This window comes from Aulonocara sp. 'chitande type north' Nkhata Bay, linkage group LG8, assembly GCF_057382095.1.
Source record: "Aulonocara sp. 'chitande type north' Nkhata Bay isolate Kocher_YH1m ecotype deep benthic linkage group LG8, A_spYH_male_GT1.1, whole genome shotgun sequence".
Lineage (NCBI taxonomy): Eukaryota > Metazoa > Chordata > Actinopteri > Cichliformes > Cichlidae > Aulonocara > Aulonocara sp. 'chitande type north' Nkhata Bay.
Genome location: NC_141351.1, coordinates 7,194,990 through 7,216,194, shown reverse-complemented (window position 1 = coordinate 7,216,194; position 21,205 = coordinate 7,194,990). Strand labels below are relative to the sequence as shown.

The 21,205-nt window shown below is 41.8% G+C and overlaps 2 protein-coding genes across 2 annotated transcripts in view; both read left to right on the top strand.

Annotated features, from left to right (window-relative positions):
* The window catches only part of fam20cb (FAM20C golgi associated secretory pathway kinase b), a 63,657-nt gene extending 52,568 nt beyond the window's left edge, over positions 1-11,089 (top strand). Inside the window, exons 4-11 of the mRNA XM_086303070.1 lie at positions 2,143-2,235; positions 5,989-6,104; positions 6,641-6,821; positions 7,124-7,233; positions 7,458-7,539; positions 8,539-8,598; positions 8,802-8,952; positions 9,386-11,089. Of these exons, the coding sequence (XP_086159196.1) occupies positions 2,143-2,235; positions 5,989-6,104; positions 6,641-6,821; positions 7,124-7,233; positions 7,458-7,539; positions 8,539-8,598; positions 8,802-8,952; positions 9,386-9,502 (910 nt within the window). The 3' untranslated portion in view covers positions 9,503-11,089. The remainder of the gene's footprint in view (positions 1-2,142; positions 2,236-5,988; positions 6,105-6,640; positions 6,822-7,123; positions 7,234-7,457; positions 7,540-8,538; positions 8,599-8,801; positions 8,953-9,385) is intronic.
* Positions 11,090-15,314: 4,225 nt separating this feature from the next.
* foxl3 (forkhead box L3) lies at positions 15,315-17,723 on the top strand. Its single transcript, XM_086304737.1, has 3 exons — positions 15,315-15,552; positions 16,281-16,473; positions 16,779-17,723. Exons 1-3 carry the CDS (start codon positions 15,446-15,448, stop codon positions 17,250-17,252), a joined length of 774 nt encoding a protein of 257 aa, XP_086160863.1. The 5' UTR covers positions 15,315-15,445; the 3' UTR covers positions 17,253-17,723.
* The last annotated feature ends 3,482 nt before the right edge of the window (positions 17,724-21,205 follow it).

Genomic DNA, 21,205 nt, shown 5'->3' with positions numbered 1-21,205 from the left:
ACATTTAAAAAGCTTTTATGTTGTTCAGTTGTAAATAAAAAGATAGTTTTTGTTAGTGAGCTTTACTTTTGGTAGGTGGATGCATTGCACTGGTTGTTGTTCCTTCCTGTTTCCTTTGCTTCTGTATGCCAAGCTTTGCTGACCAACTGCGTGCATGTAAACATTACCTCTTCACATTTTAGTCTCCAAAATTCATTTATTCATTGGAGGCCGGTCCCCCTGTCGTTTTGGCAAACAATAGATTCAGCACCTGACTTTACGCCGCTGTTGATAAAGTAGCTGCTTAATGTGTCGGCGTGAATGATATTTTTTTGTGTCGCAGAGCTGCTGAGCAGCGTTGGGGGTAAATAGACGCTGCTTTCCGCCTTCATCATTTCATTTTTTTTCCTTCGTGTGGAGCGAGAGCTGTGTCCCTGAAGCGAGGCTATCCAGAAGGAGAGAGCGATACAATCAAGAGACAGCGGTTGGCCTTTACTGGCAGAGTCTCAATGACCGCTCGGGAGTGAGGCCGAGAGTAAAAGAGAGGCAGAGAGTGAGGAAGCAAAGACTGAAGAATGTTAAAGGAGGAATAACTGACTGCTTATGTTAACTTTAGATGCTGAACGTAGTCGTCTAATGCGAAAACACAAGCCGAACGTCTTTTTAAAAAGCAATATTCTTGTATTTTGGGCAGTTTTGATGCAGGATTCACTCTCAAACTTTTCCGCTTGCTGCAGTCAAACTTGGCCACCCATCTGCACGAGGCTGCCTGTCAAATGTTCGCAGGGGAGATTGAGGATGGCGATAGATTTTAGAAAGACAGAACAAGAAAGATAAAGAAGGAGAGGAAATTGGTGTGGGGAGGGTTTAGTGGATGAGAGTGTTTCTGGGCTCCATGTTGGGTTAGTTAATGACTGGTGCATATGTCAGCCACGCAGCTGTGGAGCTACAATCAGCCAGCCAGCTGAGGAAGGGAGTGACGGATGGACTGGAGAGAGAAAAAGAGAGATGCAGACAGATAGAAAGTATTAAGCCGTGAATGCGCACACACACGAAACTAGAGAAAACAGTTCTGAGGGAGAGCAGTGAAGCAGAGGAGGTGAGATAGAGGATTTTGAGTGAAATAAACAGAGAGAGCCATCCAGAGGGAATAGAGAGCGAAGGAGAGAAAGAGAAGTTGCCAAGATAGTTTCCATTCTTATCCTCCCTCAACTAGCTGAAGTAGAAATGGCAGAGGCTGCAGTCCAAATCATTACACTCAGCTGCCTTCCTGGAAAGTATTTACTGTTGTCAATAACAAAAAAAATACCAAAGAGAAGGCAGAGTGTATAAAAGAAGAAAGTTTCATGGCTCTCTTTGCATTCTTTATATATATTTACATATTTTCTATAAGCAGCATCTTCTCAGGAATTCTTTTCACCTCTGCTTCCTTTGACCCCCGTTCCCCCTCTTATTTTTACCGCAGCCATCCAGCCTGTCCTTCTCCATCCTGGCCCATGTTCCATCAGCTCTTGGATTTAAGCCTTTAAGAGCCTCTTTTCCCTCCAGTAAGAGCTTTAAGGCAGAATGTGTATGGAATGCAGTTTTTTTAAGAGAGGGAAGGATCAGAGCTGGACAGAAATAGGTACAGGGTGAGAACAGGAGCGGATGCTTCAGTAGAAAGTCTTTGACCTTGAGTTGTCCCCACCTTCTCGCTGCCCCACAAAACACCCTGGGTAACTCTGACGAGGGTCTTTTTGTGAGGCAAGGACACTGGTTTATTGTGCCTATGTTATTACTCACAAATGGTGTTTGTAGTATTAGCTGTACAGGTGTAAAGCCTGGGCGGATTATCACTGACTGGGCTGCTGTGGAGTGAGACATCTGTGGAAATGCGTTATGGGTTAATGTTCAGTGCACCCGTCAAAGACTGTGACACTGAATTCTGGTCATTTTGCATGCCTGCAGCTCGATTCTTTCTGTATCCATGCTAATTAATCATTGAGAACAGTGAAATGCATGCATAGCTTGATGCGTAGTGTCAAATCGCTGCAGGTTGCTGGTTATGCATAAGGTGTGTGTGTGTGTGTGTGTGTGTGTGTGTGTGTGTGTGTGTGTGTGTGTGTGTGTGTGTGTGTAACCCCTCAGCTAACTGTGCTTTTTTTCTTTCTTGTGTTCCTGCAGGCAGACCCGGGAGCAGGAAACGCCGCCAGATTTCTTCTATTTTTCTGACTTTGAAAGACACAATGCTGAAATTGCAGCCTTTCATCTGGACAAGTAGGTGAACACTAGCCTGGCACAATACTCTGAGACTTTTTGAAAACCACCAGTCCCTCATATAAAGCAGAAGATCAAAAGATTTTAGCTTTTCCGTACCTTGCTGCAAAGGACAAGATTATCAGCCGCAGGCGAGCTACACATCACCATAAAGGAGAAGATAGACCTTTTCAATGTAAATGTTTTATTCTGAATTTTATGTGCCTGTACAGGCACAGATCACTGTCACTAGATTGACATGCCCAACCAGTCATTTCAGTTAAAACCTTAAAAAAACAGGCAAGATATCTGTTTTTTTTTTAAAGTGAATAAAACCATAAAGCAATTCAAACAGTGAAATTCCAACTTACCTATTTACTTTTAAAATGTAAAACAATGGCATCTTTTTCTTTTTCCATAACCCAGCTGATGAATTCAGATTGAACCTAAACATGTGTCGATGAGGCAGTCACCTCATTCTGACATGCAAAGCAAATGTAAGGCCTTTAACTTTATTAAAGTGCAGAGGGATTCAGAGTTGCAGATTTTTATTTGTAAAATGTATAAACGTCTTCATTAAAACACATTATAAAAAGCAAAAGGAAACACAATAAAAATACACTTTTATTCAGCTTCCTGGGTCCAACATGTTTGGAACGTGGCTAAAACAAGGAAAGATGCAGCTTGGCACAAACCAGAAGGCAAAAGCTCAATTTAACTGAAACAACGTTAAAGAATTAGCTGTGAAAAGGCCTCTTCCTTCAGGGGCAGCAGTGGGTGTCTGGCCTTGAGCACCATAACACCCAGAAACAGCCCTGTTGCTACAAACACTTCAGACTTAATAAGGAGGGGAGAAAAAAAGCTCATGTTCTTAAATTTACACTAACCTCCCAAGTATTTTTTCCACCCGCGAGGGCCAACATCCTGCAGGGCTTTGTTCCTCCCTGATTGCTATTTCTTTTTTGCCTGTCCTCGTGTCAGCTCATTAACCGCCTGGGAGGAACACCAGATCCGTGTACCGGTGTCTTACAGTAACGCTTTAAGACACGTGTGCTCGTGTGAATATTCTCCATATTTCGTGCGAAGCCTTGCTAATTAATGCGTGAATTCTCTTACATAATTGCTCGATTAGCATAATCTGGTTATTACAATATCACAGGATAGAAAGATCAAAATGTTGCCATTCTACCTGTTTTTAAAGGTTTGAATGAGGAAAAAGAATATAGCCGATTGAAGTCACCCCAAGTATAGCAACACATAGTCTTTACGCCGTGTGGATGAAAACCTTCCATATTCTTCTGCACTTATTTTCACATTTGCTTCCTGTCCCTCAGAAACTCTTTTTTTTTTTCACCCAAACACAGTGAATTGTGCGAGTTTGACCCATCCAGCAGAAGCTGTGAGCTCCGAGAGGCCATGAGTCATAACGGATGAATGCTGAACTCCTGCAGCTAGCATCTGACTGAACAATGACTACAGCCTCCTTGCTTAACTAACAACCAAGCTCTCTGACTTCACTGCCTTTACCAGGCTAGTACTTTACGGCCCACCCGGCTGCTGGAGAGACTTTAATGAAAAGAGAAATCCTCGCGAGGGCCTCTGATCGACGAGCGAGAGCAATGAGTTTTAGTGCGTTGCTGTTAAAGTCGTGCTGACGTCACTGTGGCTGTTTGCTATTACGAGCAGAGGGCTTGTGTTGTAGTCTGAATCCTGGTGCTCCTCTGTGCTGACACGAGATGATACCGAGGTCTTGCGCACCTACACACAAACACACACACGTCTACACACAATAGGGCCATAGAAGGCCGTGATGGTGAATCTGCTTTTCCTTTAGGCACAATGACACAGTTCATCTGGAATTGCATTAGAAGTGGCGTTCTTCACCAGTCTGCTTCACATCTGGTCCTCCTCTCCACATACACACATGAAAATATGCTCCAGCATATGTGTGGGTTAAGGGGAAGAAGAGGAAACCAAAGGCACGAAAGGCCCTGTGCCATTCTAAATATAAGCCAGGCAGGGTTTGCCAAAAGCAGCGCTTAATTTTTTTCCTTATTTTGTCTGTTCTAAATTAGAGCCTGTCCAGAGAGCTGCAGCTGCTGCTGCTGGTGCAGAGGCTGAGGCTACACTGCCTCCCAGGGGGGCCCACAGACACACACACACACGCACAGGCACTTTTAAAGCATCACTAGCACAGCCGCGCACACGCATACACACACCAACATTGACAATGACTTTTCCTATATGGGCTAAACTGCTTTAGGCATCATTAATAATGTGATTGGATTTAACTGGGAAGTGCTGCATTAGGTAGTCAGCAGATTTAAAGTCATACAAGGCCAAATGTGACCTTAAAATATTAAACCATATAAGCCCCAATCTCACGAGACCCACTTGGGTCTTATACATTTTCTCAGCTGGGAATATGGGAAGCAGCGATTCCCACTGTTGTTCATTTCATGGCTCTAGCAGGTTCTCTTAAACCCAAACTAAATATAACGCAAGTTTGAAATGGGCACTGTGGGAATTGGGCTTATCAGAGGGGACGAAGATGGAAGAAAATGTGTGTGAGCGATAAAAGAGGCAGAAGCCAGCACTAGCTGTTCCCTTTAGCATGGCAGCAAGCCCAGGCCCAGCAGGCCAAACAGCACCGTACAACACCGCATCCTGTGTCCTTCTGTCTCTTTGACAGAGAGCAGGAAAGAGACTGCACGTGTCTGTGTCACTGCACCCGCCAACACACTTGATGGCATCATTTGTATGATGGGCTTGTTCTCCCATATCGCTGCATCTCTCTTCTCTCATTCCCGCGCCTTCATTTCATTTAATCAGTCTGTCTCCTCGTGTCTCCCTGCCCTCGGGCTTTGGCCATTAGGTGTTGTCAGAGGTATCAATTTTTAAAGAGCCCATGCTGGTGCTGTAGTTGGGTGGCTGCATACATGCAGGAAGACATTCACGCCATATTAAACCTTTCTCAAATGCGCATCTGGGCTGGTTTCCAGTCAAATGATGCAAAAACACAAACCCAGAAATAGATTAGAATGCACTGGAAACTTATATCTCTCAGCATATTAAGGCAATAAAAAGCTGCACTGAAGTTAAAAAATAGCTTAATGTAGGACCACAGCCACATGAAAACCACAGGGAGGTTTACCAGCATGTGACTTAACTGTCTGGTACTTGTGTCACAGTGCCCCCTTCTGGTAGTGAGGTTCAATCACATAAGGTTTCTCTATGACAGTACAGGTATTTCGCTCCAGTGGCATAACGGATGAAGTAGTGATTCCTCTAAGTGAGGGATTGTAAGTTCACCTCCCATTTGGTGTGAAAAAGCTTTTCTGCATTACAAACAGCTGGTCCCTGTTGCTGCTGTTCACACATAGAAGTTCAACACACTGCAGATTTTCAAAGGACAATGAAGGGAGGGGTCATCTGGTATCCTTTGGCAGCCCTATTCTGGCCTGTAGGTTGATGTTTGACAGTAAAAGTTGAACTAACTAAATCACATTTGTGCTTTTAGATTTTACTCAATTATGACTCAGTTGTTGCTTATATTATTATAGTCCATGCATAGAGTGAAACATTAGGTTAAAATAATGACCTGTGTCTTGTTGCAATTACTGCAACTACCAACACTGTTGACGAACGGTCCAGATCCAAATAACCACGGTTAATGCATCTTTTGTTTGGACGCGTGCACTCATCGCTTTCATACTTTTTTGGTGGGCTGCCACTGAAGTCAAATGACCCTGAGTATTTGTCTCCATCCTGTAGGATCTTGGACTTCCGTCGTGTCCCTCCTGTAGCCGGCCGACTAGCTAACATGACAAAAGAGATCCGCGATGTTACACGAGATAAAAAGCTCTGGAAGACCTTCTTCATTTCACCAGGTACACATCTAGACTATTTTTAGCTTCTCTTCCAAAAACCGCTCGTGTCCATGTGCAGTTTCCCAAACGTCTGCTGATGATCTGAATTGTTGATGTCAGAAGAACACCTTGAAAGATTTTTTAACATCCCCCCTCAAAAAATGCAAAAGCACAGCAAAAATCAAGCACCTCCTTGATCATAATGTAGAGCAAGTCTTTTGGCCTGAATTGCTGTGATATTCATTTGCATGGGATTAGTATTATCAGGGGACTTTACCTTGTGCCAAAGCACGACAGTTAATTAGCAATGCAGCTTTACATATTATACACGAGCAAAATTGTCACTGGATTAAAATTACTGACAATCTCAGCAATTAATACAGGTCAGCGAGCATCCCCAGGTAATTTCAATCGGGTGGAAAATGGTCTTTAAATATATGTGGACCGACTGACAAAAAGAGAAGAAGAGTGCAGTGACTCTTTAAGTATTTAGCACTGAGTGGCTGATCAGAGTATTAGTATATGAATGTGTTTGCTTTTATTTTTCTGACTTTTAGCCAACAATGTGTGCTTCTATGGAGAGTGTTCCTACTACTGCTCCACTGAGCACGCTCTGTGTGGTAAACCTGACCAGATAGAAGGATCTCTGGCCGCCTTCCTCCCGGATCTGGCCCTTGCCAAACGCAAGACCTGGAGGAACCCATGGAGACGCTCGTACCACAAACGGAAGAAGGCAGAGTAAGACGTCGATCCCGTGTTCAGACACTCTTGCATTCGCACGCGTTCAGTAGAAGCAAATACTGAGCGATTCACTGCATCAGGAGGTGTTTATTGAAGTCACTGACAGTTACCAGCAGCATGAATTCGTAAGAGCTGTGCAAGAGGTCAATGCTGGCTATACAGCATTAATTTCAATCTTATTACGACGCAGGAAAAAAACGCTTAGATCTAAAAGTACATAGCATAAAAGGGAAATGGGTTTAAAAGACATTTTTCCAAATCAGATGCAAAAAAATTAAAAGTATTAAACGTTTCTTCAGATGGGAGGTGGACCCAGACTACTGTGAGGAGGTCAAACAGACTCCACCTTATGACAGCGGCACACGACTGCTGGACATTATGGACATGACCATCTTTGACTTCCTCATGGGTGAGTGTCTGACATAAGACGAGAATCAGTTTTCTACCAACACCGAAAAGTCGGATTGTTTAGTGTTCAGTCGAGCGAACGTTATCATCCACGACTCTACTGCCATCAGTGGTTTTTATTTTTTTGTACTTTTATACAGTATGTAGCCTTATAAGCAGGTATATTACTCATATATCATAACATCCACTAGCTGATTTGTTTTTTGTTTTCCTCTTTCTTAACAGGAAACATGGATCGCCACCATTATGAGACATTTGAAAAGTTTGGAAATGAGACCTTCATCATCCATCTAGACAATGGCAGAGGGTGAGTCAGTGCAGCTTTAGTTTAGAATGGGTGAGTGCCCGCTGCGGGTCAGGGATGAGTTGTTGCTCTAAATAGAGGAGTTTAAGTATCGTGGGGTCTTGTTCATGAAGGAGGGCTTGGCTGCAGTGATGCAGACGCTGCGCTGGTGCATCGTGGTGAAGAGAGAGCAGAGCGTAAAAGCAAAGCTGTCAGTTTATTGGTTAATCTACATTCCTACCCTCACCTATGATCACGAGCTTTGGGTAGTGACCGAAATAATGAGATCACAGATACAAGCGTCATAAATGAGCGTGCTCCAAAGGGCAGCTGAACTCTCGCTTAGTTTGAGGTTGTGCAGTCATTTGAGAGGGTCTCACAGTAGGCCGGTCGAGGTGGTTTGGCTATCTAACAATGATGTCTCCTGACTGCCTCTAGAGTGAGGTGTATCGGGCATGTCCTATCGGGAGGACGCCCTGAGCTTCGTTGCTTAAGCTGTGGCCCCCTGCGATCTGGCCCTGAATAAGGAGAAGAAAATGGATGGATGTTTAAAGTCCTTATACTAATTTATGACACCATGATTTCAGTTCTGGACTCTACTAGAGCAGCTTTGCATAATTAACTGTTAGCATCTCTGGAGCTCCACAAACAGCGCTGTATATCTGAGATAAGGAATAAGGGATATCAGCTCTCAATGACATCATAAAAAACAAAAAATGTAATTTAAAAAAACTGTCGTAAGCTGAAAAAATTTATATCGCTTTGAAGTTTCGTCTTTTGGCTCATAAGACTTGATTTCATATTTAAAACTTGCTCGTATATGAAATGTGAGCATCCACCATTGCAACAGTATACACATAAATTAAGGAAAATCGTAACAGGCTATGTTTAATTTTTTCTGGCCATTCAAATTAAACCAAATAAGTGAAACAAAAAAAGAATGCTCAGGTGTTGTGGACATGATGCACAGAAATCTGGAACCACATCCCATTTTGCACACTTATTTATGCTTTTCCATCCCAGCTTTGGAAAACACTCGCATGATGAGCTGTCCATCCTGGTGCCACTGAACCAGTGCTGCAGGTGAGGTCTTCATTTTTGATAGTTCTGGAAGGATAGTGTAATATAGAAGGAAAAAAAACCTATTTAAAAATTATAATCTGCATGAGGCTAGTAAAGGTGCACGTGGGATGTTGTTGTATTTTGGTGTGAGTGTTGCTGAGGCAGAGATGTAAAGCGTGTGGCAGCGCTGACTCTTTTTTCCCCCGGCTGTTCTCTTTCTGCAGGGTAAGGAAGTCCACCCACTTGCGACTGCAGCTGCTGGCTAAGGAAGAATACAAGCTGTCTGTGCTCATGGCAGAGTCCCTGGTGAGGGACCGCCTCTCTCCCATCCTCATCCAGCCACATCTGGACGCCATGGACCGACGACTGCGCCAGGTCAGTGCTTCACACTCATAAAGCAGTTTGCTTGGGATTGTCTATTGAATGTAATAAATTGAAACTATAAACAGTCAGTAAACACATTCATTTGATAATTACTTAATGTTTTTCAGCAGCTAGAAGTGACTGAAGACTTTGATTTCCGGGAGTCATTGACCAGTAGAAAGTGTGTTTGGAGGACAAAAGAGGAACACATTTGCTTAAATGCAGTCTCAAATTCTTAATCCCAGATTTTCCCTCGTTTCTTTTCATTCATAAACAATAAGAGATCACGAACTGGAAGTCTCGGCTCTTTGACGAGTCATCAGCAGTACCACAGAGGTCTGAGAGTGGTGTCACTGTGCTCTTGTTCTTGGAAAAGCTAGTCAGTACGTAGTGGTTACAAAAAAGCTCACCGTGTACTAAAAGCTTGGCGTTTTCTCGTCACCAGGTGCTAAATGTGCTGTCAGATTGCATCGAAAAGGAGGGATACAGCTACGTGGTGGAGGACGACCTCCAGGGATACCAAGGGACAGACCACGCCCACAACGGCCCGAGAAGGAGGTAGCTGCCGCGGGGGGCGCTTGGCGGCAGGACTTGGACTGACTACCTGGAGATTTGAGGCTGGACGGACCAAACCCAGTCTACCTTTAAACTGAACTGGAATCCTGTAACGCAGATGAACTCCATCTGTGCTTAATTTCTCCGAGGGCTTAAATTCTGCTGAACTTACAGGAAAGCCCACCTGCCCGAGGTAATAGGCTGCGCAGAAGAGGACGCCTGCTGGATAGCACTGAAAAAAAGAACAGTGCAATAACTTGTAACTGTACTGATGCCCGAGACATGCTGAAGATTTCTGGACCGATCCGGGGCTTAGCAGAACCGAACCCACCACCTAGACTCCTTTGAAAAATCCAACCCTGAGTTTAGTGTACCACCACAGCCGACCCCGCCGACCAACCAAACCGCTAAAGTCTTGCAAAGGACGCCTTCTCTCGCCTTTCTGGTTCAGGACCCGTTTTTTTGAATTCAGTGAATTCCGAGGGACTCGTAAAAGAATCCGGCCCCCTCCTCTTCACATGCTGAATTATGTGTTTCTACCTGCTGTTGAATATTGCAAGCGTCATGGTTAACCAATCAGGGTGGCTGGAAGAGGTAGAAGGGGACTTCCTGTTATTGTCATTATGAAAATGATATTGATTTGCTGCGATTTTTATTTTTTAACTTTATTCCTGCTGAGCCGTTTCAGCATCTCATAGTTGGACGATGAAAAATATTCGACTGGAGTGGAGTACAGGTTTACTCCTGGATTAGCCCATGAATTATTGCCCATAAATGTTACATGTCCTTAAGAGAGTATTTATTATTTATTGTTCAAAATGAATACTAATCAGTAACATATTTTTCCTTTTTTCTTTGTCTTAAAGCTGAATTTCCTTAATTTGTCCACAAGAGGGCAACCTGAGCACGTGCAAAGAGGGTGGCCAGCTGCCGGGTACTGGCAGTCCCATTTTACAGGCACCACACATCGCCACCTGTGTTTACAGCATTTACAATTTTTTTTTGTTCCCCCAACTTTATTGCCTTCAGCGCAACAGACATGCGGTTTGAGTTACGGTACCAAAAGCCAAATGTGACACTAATGTTTCTTTGTAATATATATTTGATGTCCAGATGTTGCTGTTGTGGAGAGATTATTTTTCAGGATGTATATTTCATTCATTACCAGCAGCTCATAGCTTAACTGTTGGTGTCGATGATTCAGTCACTGGCTGAAAGTTTAATATATTACATTAGGAAAAATCTAGTGCCTGTGCAATGATAGAAATACTTGAATGTCTGGATTCATAGCAGAAAGGGTTAAGCTCCTCCTGGGTACGAGCTATAGATAAGACACAGAGGTCTACATATGTGTGCTGACTCCATCTGTTCCATAAGGGGTTTTTATTAAGTTTCCATAGTCCTGTGTCAGGGCGGTACAGTGTGTATGGATGTATGGGTGGATCAACGGAGAACCTTAGATGGTGTCCTTGAAGTGAAAATGCTTCTTTTTTTTTCCTTTCTTTTTGTTTTTATTCCGCTCATCGTTTCTGTGGATTTTATCTTGAATTTCTTTGCATCATGGTAAAAGTGCAATAAAACAAAATCAGCATAATTTGAGTCTTTTTTTCCTCCGTACACACTTCTTCCTGACAGTAACAATGTGTCTTTTTCATTCTCTAAAGCAAAGCAAGCAACGTAATGTGAAATGTCATTAAACAAATCATATGCAAGCACTCTTCCGTCTCTTTTTAGTGAGCCAGATCATTTTGACTCAGCTCGAGAAGAAGAGTGAACCTCCTCATCCGTCTCAGTGCCTCGCAGCTTTCTGAGCTCTCTCTTTTTCTTCTGACCTTCAGTCCTCAGGATAGTTAGGATAGGATATTGGATTAGATTTGGCCCGTTCAACTTTAATGTGGATCCTTTGGTTTTGTGGGAGTAATTTCTGTTCCTTTTCATGTTACACGAAACACATAATGTGCTTCAACAACATTTAAAAATCTTCAAAACTCGTTACAAATGTGCAAATGTTCCTTGGTTGGTACTTTACCTGAAAATGCCCCAAACATTTCCCCAAACTTGCGAGACCTGTGAAAGTTAGTAAATTTATTTGAAGCCAAGGCAGAAGTGGGTAAATTGCAGTTCCTCTTGATCAGAGATGTAAAACTCATTTTACATCAAGTGCCACAAACACTTAAGTGGGTCAGACCAGTAAAAACACAGTTCTGTGAGTGTAAACAAGTGTAGTTGTATATTTCATCCCTGAAACGTCTCAATATAAAAAAAGAGGTGCAATTTCAGCAGCGCATCTCAGTTTTACTACACAAAAGAAATGCTGCTCTATTTAATGAATGAAATCTATCAACATGACTCTTTGAGCTTAAATTGTAAAAAACATAAATACATGTGTAAGATTTATTTGACTGTAAACTCAATGTAAAAAAACGAATTTCCTATTGTAGAAAAAATGTATATCGTCATACAAATTTTTAAGACGTCCAGTGGGCCAGATTTGAGTCTTGGCTAGGCCGATTCTGGTCCACTGGCCTTATTTTTGACACCCCTGCGCTAGATGCTGCTTGAGGCGAGCTGTAAAAAGAAATCAATCCCCACAAACTCCCACTTGTGTCTAGTGTCCTCCTTCCAACTTTGAGTGGAGGGAATGTTTTATATTTGGATAATTGCAGTTTGTAAATGCATTTAAACACAGAGCACCCTGTCATTTAACTGGCAACAATAATTCTGAAAAATATAATAATAAATGCTCAACATGCATCACAAACATGTTTTAGGAGTCCACTTTGGTGACGTGTATTTGGAGGGGCACAGCTCGTCAGTGAAAGCAGTTACAACCATAATAACTCGGCTCTCGAGTCAAGGTAAAAATAAAAAAATAAAAAAAACAAAAGCAGTGTGAGTTTAAAAGCTAAGATGAGAAAAGTAGCGAGAAGTCAGATAAATAACATTTAAAAAAATAATCAATAATTAAAAATTCTTGAAAGTACATGGGGTGGGTGGGTACCATCTGCCTGAGAATAGCTGGTGTGCTACATGGACGGCTGTGATCCTTGATTATACTGTGGGCCTTACGCAGGCACTGCTGGAGGTAGATCTTTAATGGCAGGAAGGCTCATGATAGTGATGCTCTTTGTCACATCATCACGGAAAAAGCCTTCCTGGTTGTGAATCATGTTGTCTTCCTCTTGTACACAGAGGATTAGGCTGTTACCATCGCCTTATTCCTTTAAAAATAAAATAAAATAAAATCACTTCCAAGCATTTGTGTTTATAAGCATCTAAACTGATGTTAGGCTGTTACAGCCACCAGATCTCTGTGATCACATAAGCCCCAAATTGAGTGTGAGGCAATTATCTTATAGGGAAATAAATGTGATAGCGAGTGTGTGAGCACAAGTCTGCGGGGAAGTGTGTGTTTGTGTGTGTTTTGTCTTCTTCTTAACCCTTCTTTCAATGACGTTTTATTTATTTATTTACAACAAAATATTTATTTCTTTCCAAAATTTCAGTGAGGATGGCTGCACAGTGCAGTGCAAAAGAAAATGGCCCTCAGCCTCAGATCTGTGCATAACCATGTTTACAGTTCCCAGTGCACGGTTGTGTTTTGATAACCTTTTCTCACAGAACAGCCCCCGGAAAGGCTCTTCGGTTGGTTTACATAAATGCATGCACGCACACGCAGATACGCAGAACGAGGCAGACAGAGTGATGAATGGAGGAAGCTGCATCTGAGACAACCATCAGAGGGACAGAGAGTGACCAGAGGAGAACTACTGAGGGCCGTAATCACCGCGGCCGGCCGCAGACAGGACGCCAGAGGAAGCCTAGTCATGGGAGCGAGCCACGAGGTGCTTATCAGATCTCAGTTCAAACCAGCCTGATACTGTGACCTCTCCTTCTCCTCCTCTGCGCCCCTTTTCTTCCGTCGGTCCTGTTTACAGCCATGTTTGAACTGCTCTGCGTTTTCTTCTTGGCTCTACTCCTGAATGAGCTCAAATCAGTCATACAATTTAAAAAAAAACACGAGGGGACATTAAAAAGGTTTTAGAGCAATATCTTTACTTGCTTAAGGACATTTGTTAATGAGACAAAGGTGCCGCCTTGGCATCTGCTGCTCAGCACCTTACACTGACCGTCAAGGGTTAATCTTGCTTTTACCTTCACTTCAAAACTGTGAATCCTTTTGTGGATGAAGACTAAAGAACAACGTTTTTTTCCAAGAAAATTAAGCACGGTTTTGACCTTTCAGCTGCTCGATCAGCCGGCAGAAATAAACACAAGCACTGCTTTAACGTCTGTGCGTACGCACCAGCGTACCTATATGTGACTCCAACAGCAGAAAGGCCACACACAGAGGCTTGGCAGACCTTGGGGCTGTTTTCCCGGCCTCTGTCGCCCCACAGGAGAGCTCCAATTGCCCCGTTAAGAGCCCTTCAGAATACACATCTCCCTGTTTTAAAGACACGGAAACAATTTATGGCCATTAAAGAACATTATAGATAGCATCTACAATACTTCCCGTTGTTGGCTAAAAAGTCTGCCAGAGTGGACACACACATGCACCCTAAAGAGTTAACGGAGAGAAAAAGAAAACAAAGATGCAAAGGATTTTGTTTGTTGATTTGGGCTTTGCTGTTTTAAGTACATTTGGAGAGATTAAGCTATAAAAAGAAGCAAAATAAAACATGAAGGCGGCCTTCGAGCCCTGCAGACCACCCAGAATCCTGCTGAAGGTGGGGAGGGGGGAGAGGAGCAGTCTGTCCTGTGTATGTTCTCTCCGGGTACAGCGAGAGGCTGGGTGGACTGCATCAGCACAGCAAGAGCTTAGCAGAAGGTTGCACTGATTTTATATGATTGTGTACGAGTCGCAAGACTTGTCAAGCTGCAGTGACAGCTGACGGTCTCTTCTGAGTCTCGCTCACAGCAACGTTATTCTCACTGTAACGTGGCGGCTCTGCGTGAGCGCGCAGGAGGGAGTAAACACAGCCAAGCTCACCTGAAAACCTAAAGTTGCACTTTACTAGTTCCCCAACCAGGAGCTGTCGATTTGTCCTACATGATTGGAAGTGAGTTACATTTAAACTTTATTTTACACACTGGTCTGCTAATAAGTGATGGAGAATATGTATCATTGCTCCAAAATGAGCCGCAAGATGCCGCTTGTCTGTGTCAGATGGGGCTGGAGATTACAAGGAAAAATCTGGGAGTGTAAATTTGAAAGATTTTAATACCCTGCAGGGCATCCATCATCTCTGGCTGTGTCCAGATGCAGGACAACTGAGTGGAGGTTAGGGGTAAAGGTAGAGTGCAAGTTTTGATACAGAGAAACATTCTGCTGTATAATATATAGTTTAGATAGTATATATTATAACTCCTTAGCTATAATTCTCTTTCATGTGCTTTCAAGTCTCCAGTCATTATTCTGAAAAGTCAACTACTACTCTGTGTTGTAGCAACACTGTTGCAGTGTAGTCAGGTGCATGATTTACATCTGAGTTTGCATAGATTTTGAGTGCTACACCCACCACTTAAAGCAGAGTGTGTAAACAAACGGCGATCAGAGGTAGGGGACTGGCTTAGAAACAGGCCCTGACCCAAAAATAAAAACAAGAAAGGTGGGGAAAAGCGTTCTTTTCAAGAGGTTGCCGAAAATATTGGTGTTACAACGGAGGGTCGCAAGGGTTCAAAGACCTCGTAAGAGGAGGCTGCGAGTTTCGAGATCAGCAGCAGTTCCTGGAGAGCAGCTGGGACCAGGAGGGGAGGGAAAGAGGGAGGGGGGGGGGGGGCTGGAGGCAGCCATCATCAGCAGGGCTCGGAGTGAGTGTCAGCCGGCTGAGCAGAGCATGGTGGCAGAGCAGAGCAGCAGGACAGGGTGTTGCTGCTGGGCCTTGGCCAGGACACTCAGAGGAGCCAAACACCTCGGATTACACGTCAAACTTGTCAAAGTGTAGATATGTTTGACAACTCTCACTACCCCTTCAACTGTTTCAACTACGATGGTGACGGATACCCTTCTTCCAGCACGGACGAAGAGAAGAAAATGTGCAGACCGGCATACAGGTATGGAGGGTTATTAATAAATCTTTTTCTTTTCCCCCATTTTTTGTGTATTAGTCATTATACACACAATCATACACACAAAAAGACATATTTTACATTTAGGTCCAGTTCAGTTTTCCAGTGGGACTTTTTGTCTCTCTTTACAATGTAAAGTCATAGAAAAGCAGTTTAATAATAGGTCGTTAGACAAAATGCTACTTAGAAAAATGCCTTGTGTTTTTTTGTTGTTGTTTTTATTTCCCCAGTGCTACGAATCTGACACAAAACTGATGATAACCTGGTTTAATTTAACTAGAACTGCAACTTTAAAGTGAAGTTCATTATAATACTCAAAATGTTTCTCAGAAAAATAAACCAGACTTCTTTTTTGGGGATTTTTTAAATTTATTTTTCAGCACCGCTGAAAAAACAAACTATATTTTGTCTTGTTGAGCTCACAGCCTTCTATGATTGGTGCTTACAGTACTATTATTCTCCAATATAAATTACTGTTGTTTTAACAGAATCATTGCTAAAAAGGGTCAAGTAGAGGATCTATGTACTTTCTGATCTTTGTAAAATAAATGAAATCAAAATCAAAGATAAAATATGAAAGATAAAATATCAAAGATAAAATATTGAATATATTGAATTTTTTTTTTTTACATATTGACAAAATATTGTCAATATTTTTTCTTCTCCCCATTTGATTGCCTCTTTTCGTCTTACTATGTTTCACCTAATGAAAGTTTGCGTGTGTGTTTGTGTGTCAGCTACATCGCTCTGATAGCCATGGCTATCCAGCAGAGCCCCGACCAACGGGTCACTCTGTCCGGCATCTATGAGTTCATCATGAGGAGATTCCCCTACTACCGATCCAACCAGAGAGCCTGGCAGAACTCCATCAGACACAACCTGTCTCTCAACAGCTGTTTCATCAAGGTAAGGACCCACAGCACAGCGTGCAGGGAGAACTAAAAATGGTGCATCTCACACACAGATTTTTAGTTTCCATCAGGCTTTTTCAAGAAAGAAATCATCAGTTATTTGTATCATTGGTTTTAGTTCTATTCAATTCTGTTGTCATGATTAAGAAGCTTCCGTATACATATTTTTTACTTTCCTGATAAAGGACAGAAGATGTGTTCCTTCTATTACAGCAGCAGAATTACTTTTGCAATTATCATTATAATAATTATTATTATTATTATAGTAAATAAGGACATATTTTGTCTTATTTTCCGCAGGTTCCTCGGACTGAGGGCAATGAGAAGGGAAAGGGAAACTTCTGGACTTTTGCCACTGGCTGTGAATCCATGCTCGATTTGTTTGAAAACGGCAACTTTCGCCGTCGCAGACGCCGGAGAAACATGAAAATTGGCCTCCGTGATTCCAGAGAAAGCCCTTTCCACTCTTTGGAGAGCCACAGCAACCAGCACACGCCCTCAGCTCGACGTCCTGAGCCCGAATCCACCCTCTGCCCATTAAACCCCGAGAGACCAAGACCCGGTCCCCAACATAACCACCTTATCCCTAACCCCACCCAGCAAGGGAAACCAGAGTCAGAGATCAAGTTCAGCATTGACTACATCCTATCCACTCCAGATCCGCCCCTGTCTGGGCTTAGATCCTCCCATGGCCCCGTGCATATAGGGCCCCCAGGGCCGCCAATACACGTTCTGGAGCCACAGCACCTGAACCTGCACTTCTGGACTCTGTAAGAGGAGAGGGAAGCAGACATTAAACTTATTTCATCACGGTCTGTGTCTAAAACTGGGAAATACAAGGACATCTGAGGACAGGAATTCCAAGAGGAATTTTACTTGAAAATGTAAATGCAGAAACAAAATAAGGAGGTACAGTATTGTGTGGTGGAATCTAAACGAAAAGTCTAAGAATACATGTGGGAATTCATCCAAGAGATTAACTTTGAACTTTCAGCAAAGGATATTATCATTATACTGTCTGTGGTGTCTAGTGCTGACATAGACTAGGTTTATAGTGTGTGAATGTGTGTGTGAATGGGTGGATGACTGGATGTGTAAAGCACTTTGGGGTCCTTAGGGACTAGTAAAGCGTTATACAAATACAGGCCATTTACCATTTATAGATTTTTGTCTGTCTGTATATACACAGAAATTGTGAGCACAATTATGATGTGTGTAAAACTGCTTTAAAATGGATCAGACAAAGGAAATTATTGGATTATGTTCAGATCAAAAGTTGATATAAAGGGGGAAAAAAACCCAAAATTGTATGGTTTGTTCTTTGAAGCGTTTCCCTTTTTTTTTACACCCTTTAATGTGGCTTACACAATTTGTTTTTCTCTATTTACACCCCAGCTCAATCTGAAATCCCTACCCAAAAAGAAAATAACAATAATGATAATAATACTAATCCCCAAAATATTTTGAAATATTTTGTTTATTAATATAGGTATTTTTTAATACCTTCAATTAATAAATTATCTTATTATTTTCTACATAAAAACTGATCTGATCAGAGAAGCTCTAACATCCATGTAAAAACATAATAATAAGTATATTACATTTCTGGTTGAAATGTTAACATTTTTCAAATTAATTTTATATTGATTAAAAAAACATTTATTTTTGAGCATCTTTTCTTTTCTTTTTTTTCTTTTTTTTTCAAAAAATCTCGTGTGAACTCTCTAAAAAATGTCTTTCTTTTAGTTACAAACAGGCCTTAGTATAACCACGGAAAGACATATAGGTGTAAATAAGTAAGTGCTAGACTCAAATTAGCTTTAGCTTCAGGATCCTTTGTGTTCTAAACAAATCCAGATTACAAATACCCAATTTCATACACTTAAATTTGATTCATATACTATTTAAAAAAAACTTAACTTGATTTTATATTCCATTTATTGCTTTGATACCCACTAAATAATAATTGTATTCCGTAGTTTTATGTTGCTAAGTAGGCTAAATGTTAGCGTGCTAACATGCTACACCCTATCAGGAGACAGGATGATCATTGGATAGTCATTGTGTAGATTGTTGGCATCCGTGACACCGATTTCTGTCCATTTTAATTGGTCAGTTTATCTGTATGTACACTCAAAACCTGCTTACATTTAATATGTATTTTTTAAATGTTTTTTTAAGGGTTAAAAACAAGCACTAGATTAGCACCATTGCTAATGTAATTAGTAATAGCTAAGGTTTCCCAACTATGATAAGTGTCTGCTGTCAAGTAAGCCTGTTCTGCTGGAATTCAGTTATTTTAAACCTAATTTCAGCCTGCATTTTGCAAATTCTGTTTTCACTGACCTTTTGAAATCCTGATTGACTGACACTTAAATTCTAATCCACTCACTTATTACAGCATATTGTATTCATACACTTAAAGGAGGCCTAACTAAACAGGTCTGCCTAACATTTCTTTCCTATACAAGAGAGATCAATCATGGCATGTTCCTGCGCTGTGGAAGGGGACATTTTTCAATTTAACCTTTATATTATGTCTTGACTACATCAAAGGAGGGTTTCAACACACTTAACATGAGTGGCATTTAATATAGCATAACACTTGCAAGGTGAGGCCCAGGAGTGACCCTATTTAAATACCAGACCCCCCTTGCTTCTGAAGCTTAAACGGCAACACCACCCCCAGCAGCATGCGCACACCCACAAACCCCTGACGCAGTTATAATTAAACACACCTTATGCCTCTTTTGCAAATGCCCCTCATCGATCTGTATGGTTTTTAACATTCATACGTGAGCTGCCCCCCAGCAAAAAGTCTGTGGCGGCACAAACGTTTATGGATCAGCAAGTTTCCATTAACAAAGTTGTTGATGTTGAGGCGGCTGCCGTGATGCCGCGGATATATTTGGGTAAATTAACTTAGCATAAAGTGCTTCAAGGCTAAGGGAGTCTGAGGAAAGAGAAAGGCACCAGTGAGGCCCGAAAAGTCAATGCACATATTATGTTGTCAGTGAATATATGAAAGTGTAGCTACTGGCGCGGTGTCCCAATGAATGGCCTCTATTAAATAATAATATCTGAATCCGTCTCTTTGCCTCATTCAGTCCTTTTAATATTTTGCACCAGTCATTTATAATTAATTCCACAATATTTTCCATTTACAAAGTACGATTTTGTTTGAAACTTCATTATGCCCGTACTGCCAGGTGAAATGAGCAGCTGAGGGCGAGAAACAGTGGAACTGCAGTTAGAGGAAATTGGGAAACCACTGGTCTGCAACATCAGTAACAAGTGAATTATAAACACAAATAGGTCATTTAATCTTGAGTGTTCGCAGCGACTGGATTTCACTGAGGCTGTGGTGGGAATTATGGGATTGGAGATGAATTTAGGTGTTTTGATCTAAATGCATTTTGCACCATACTGTCTAAACTCTCCTTGAGCTATGGTTGCAGAAGTGCAAATGAATTGTGGGGCAAACACTTCCAAGACATATTAGGGTATACTAACTAATGAAAAGCAGTGAAATAGCCCGAGGACCTGCACATACACACACCTCTGCCTTTTGTCGTTTCGTGACGTGTGCAGAGCTGCTTTAAGACTGGAATATGCTATTATTTTCAAATGTCTTCAAGTGAGTGTCAGCAATGAGAAAATCAACATATCGTGTCAATCAGCTGCAGTTGGGAGACGTGTTTATATTTCGGCTGCATGCCCCTTCTAGGAATACAGCAGAAGTGGGAGGACTGGAAGTGACCGGGAGGGTTTTTGGAAAGAAAATGGAAAATAGGCAATTTAATGTAGTAAAGGGTTTGACATTTTAATGAAAATGCAAGCCATGAATCTTCCAGATATCTGTTTAAATATGTCAGTTCTCATGTGGCATGCATGCCAAGTTAAGTGAAGTTTTGGGGACAGCGGGGGTTAAAGGTTTGGTTGGAGGCACAAATATGCACAAATTGCACAAATAAAAAAGAACAGGGCGCATTTTGACATAGCCGAGAACAATGTGTTCAGATACAGCGGTTTAGCAACACTTTAAACCTAACTAAGGTACTATTTAAAGCTGTTATTTTTAGCACTCCAAACACCGATCTCTTGTGCTAAAATTAAAAAAAAAAGAGAAGCAATGATAAAGTGGCCAAAGCTGCAGTTACTTTAAGTGTCACTTGTGGCTGGCTCCAAAAGTAAGTCAATCCCCACAGGCTTAAACGTCTGATTTCAGGCTGCATAAAAATATCTTTGGTTTCTATACCTAATCCACCCCGCCCCTGTTAAATAACCACCGGGTGTCTTTAATCGCTTTCTCAGATTTTTGTCAGGGTTTCAAGTTAGGGGTGTGTCTGCTGTAAGTGTGCCAGTACACGGGGAGCTCTTTGCCGATTGCTGTCTGCAAGGCCTCACCTCTGCTTATTCCAGTTGCTGAGCCACAGTGCTGCTGGTCCCTTTGGAAGCTTTTTGATGAGTTAAATTCTTCCGATTTATACGCTTGTTTTGTAGCACTAATAAGTAGGTGCATTGCATTGCACCCAAGTATGCTAGGTAGGTTTTATGTATGAGGACATAACAAAAAACTTCATCTGGTTCTTATGAGGTTTTACATTTAAACAGAAACTCACATGAACAACAACACATGGCATATTACACTGGATCATTATCTATTTCACAAGAACTGAGCTAAAATGCAGAATGCATGATGATTGCATGATTTGACTTTTAGCAGT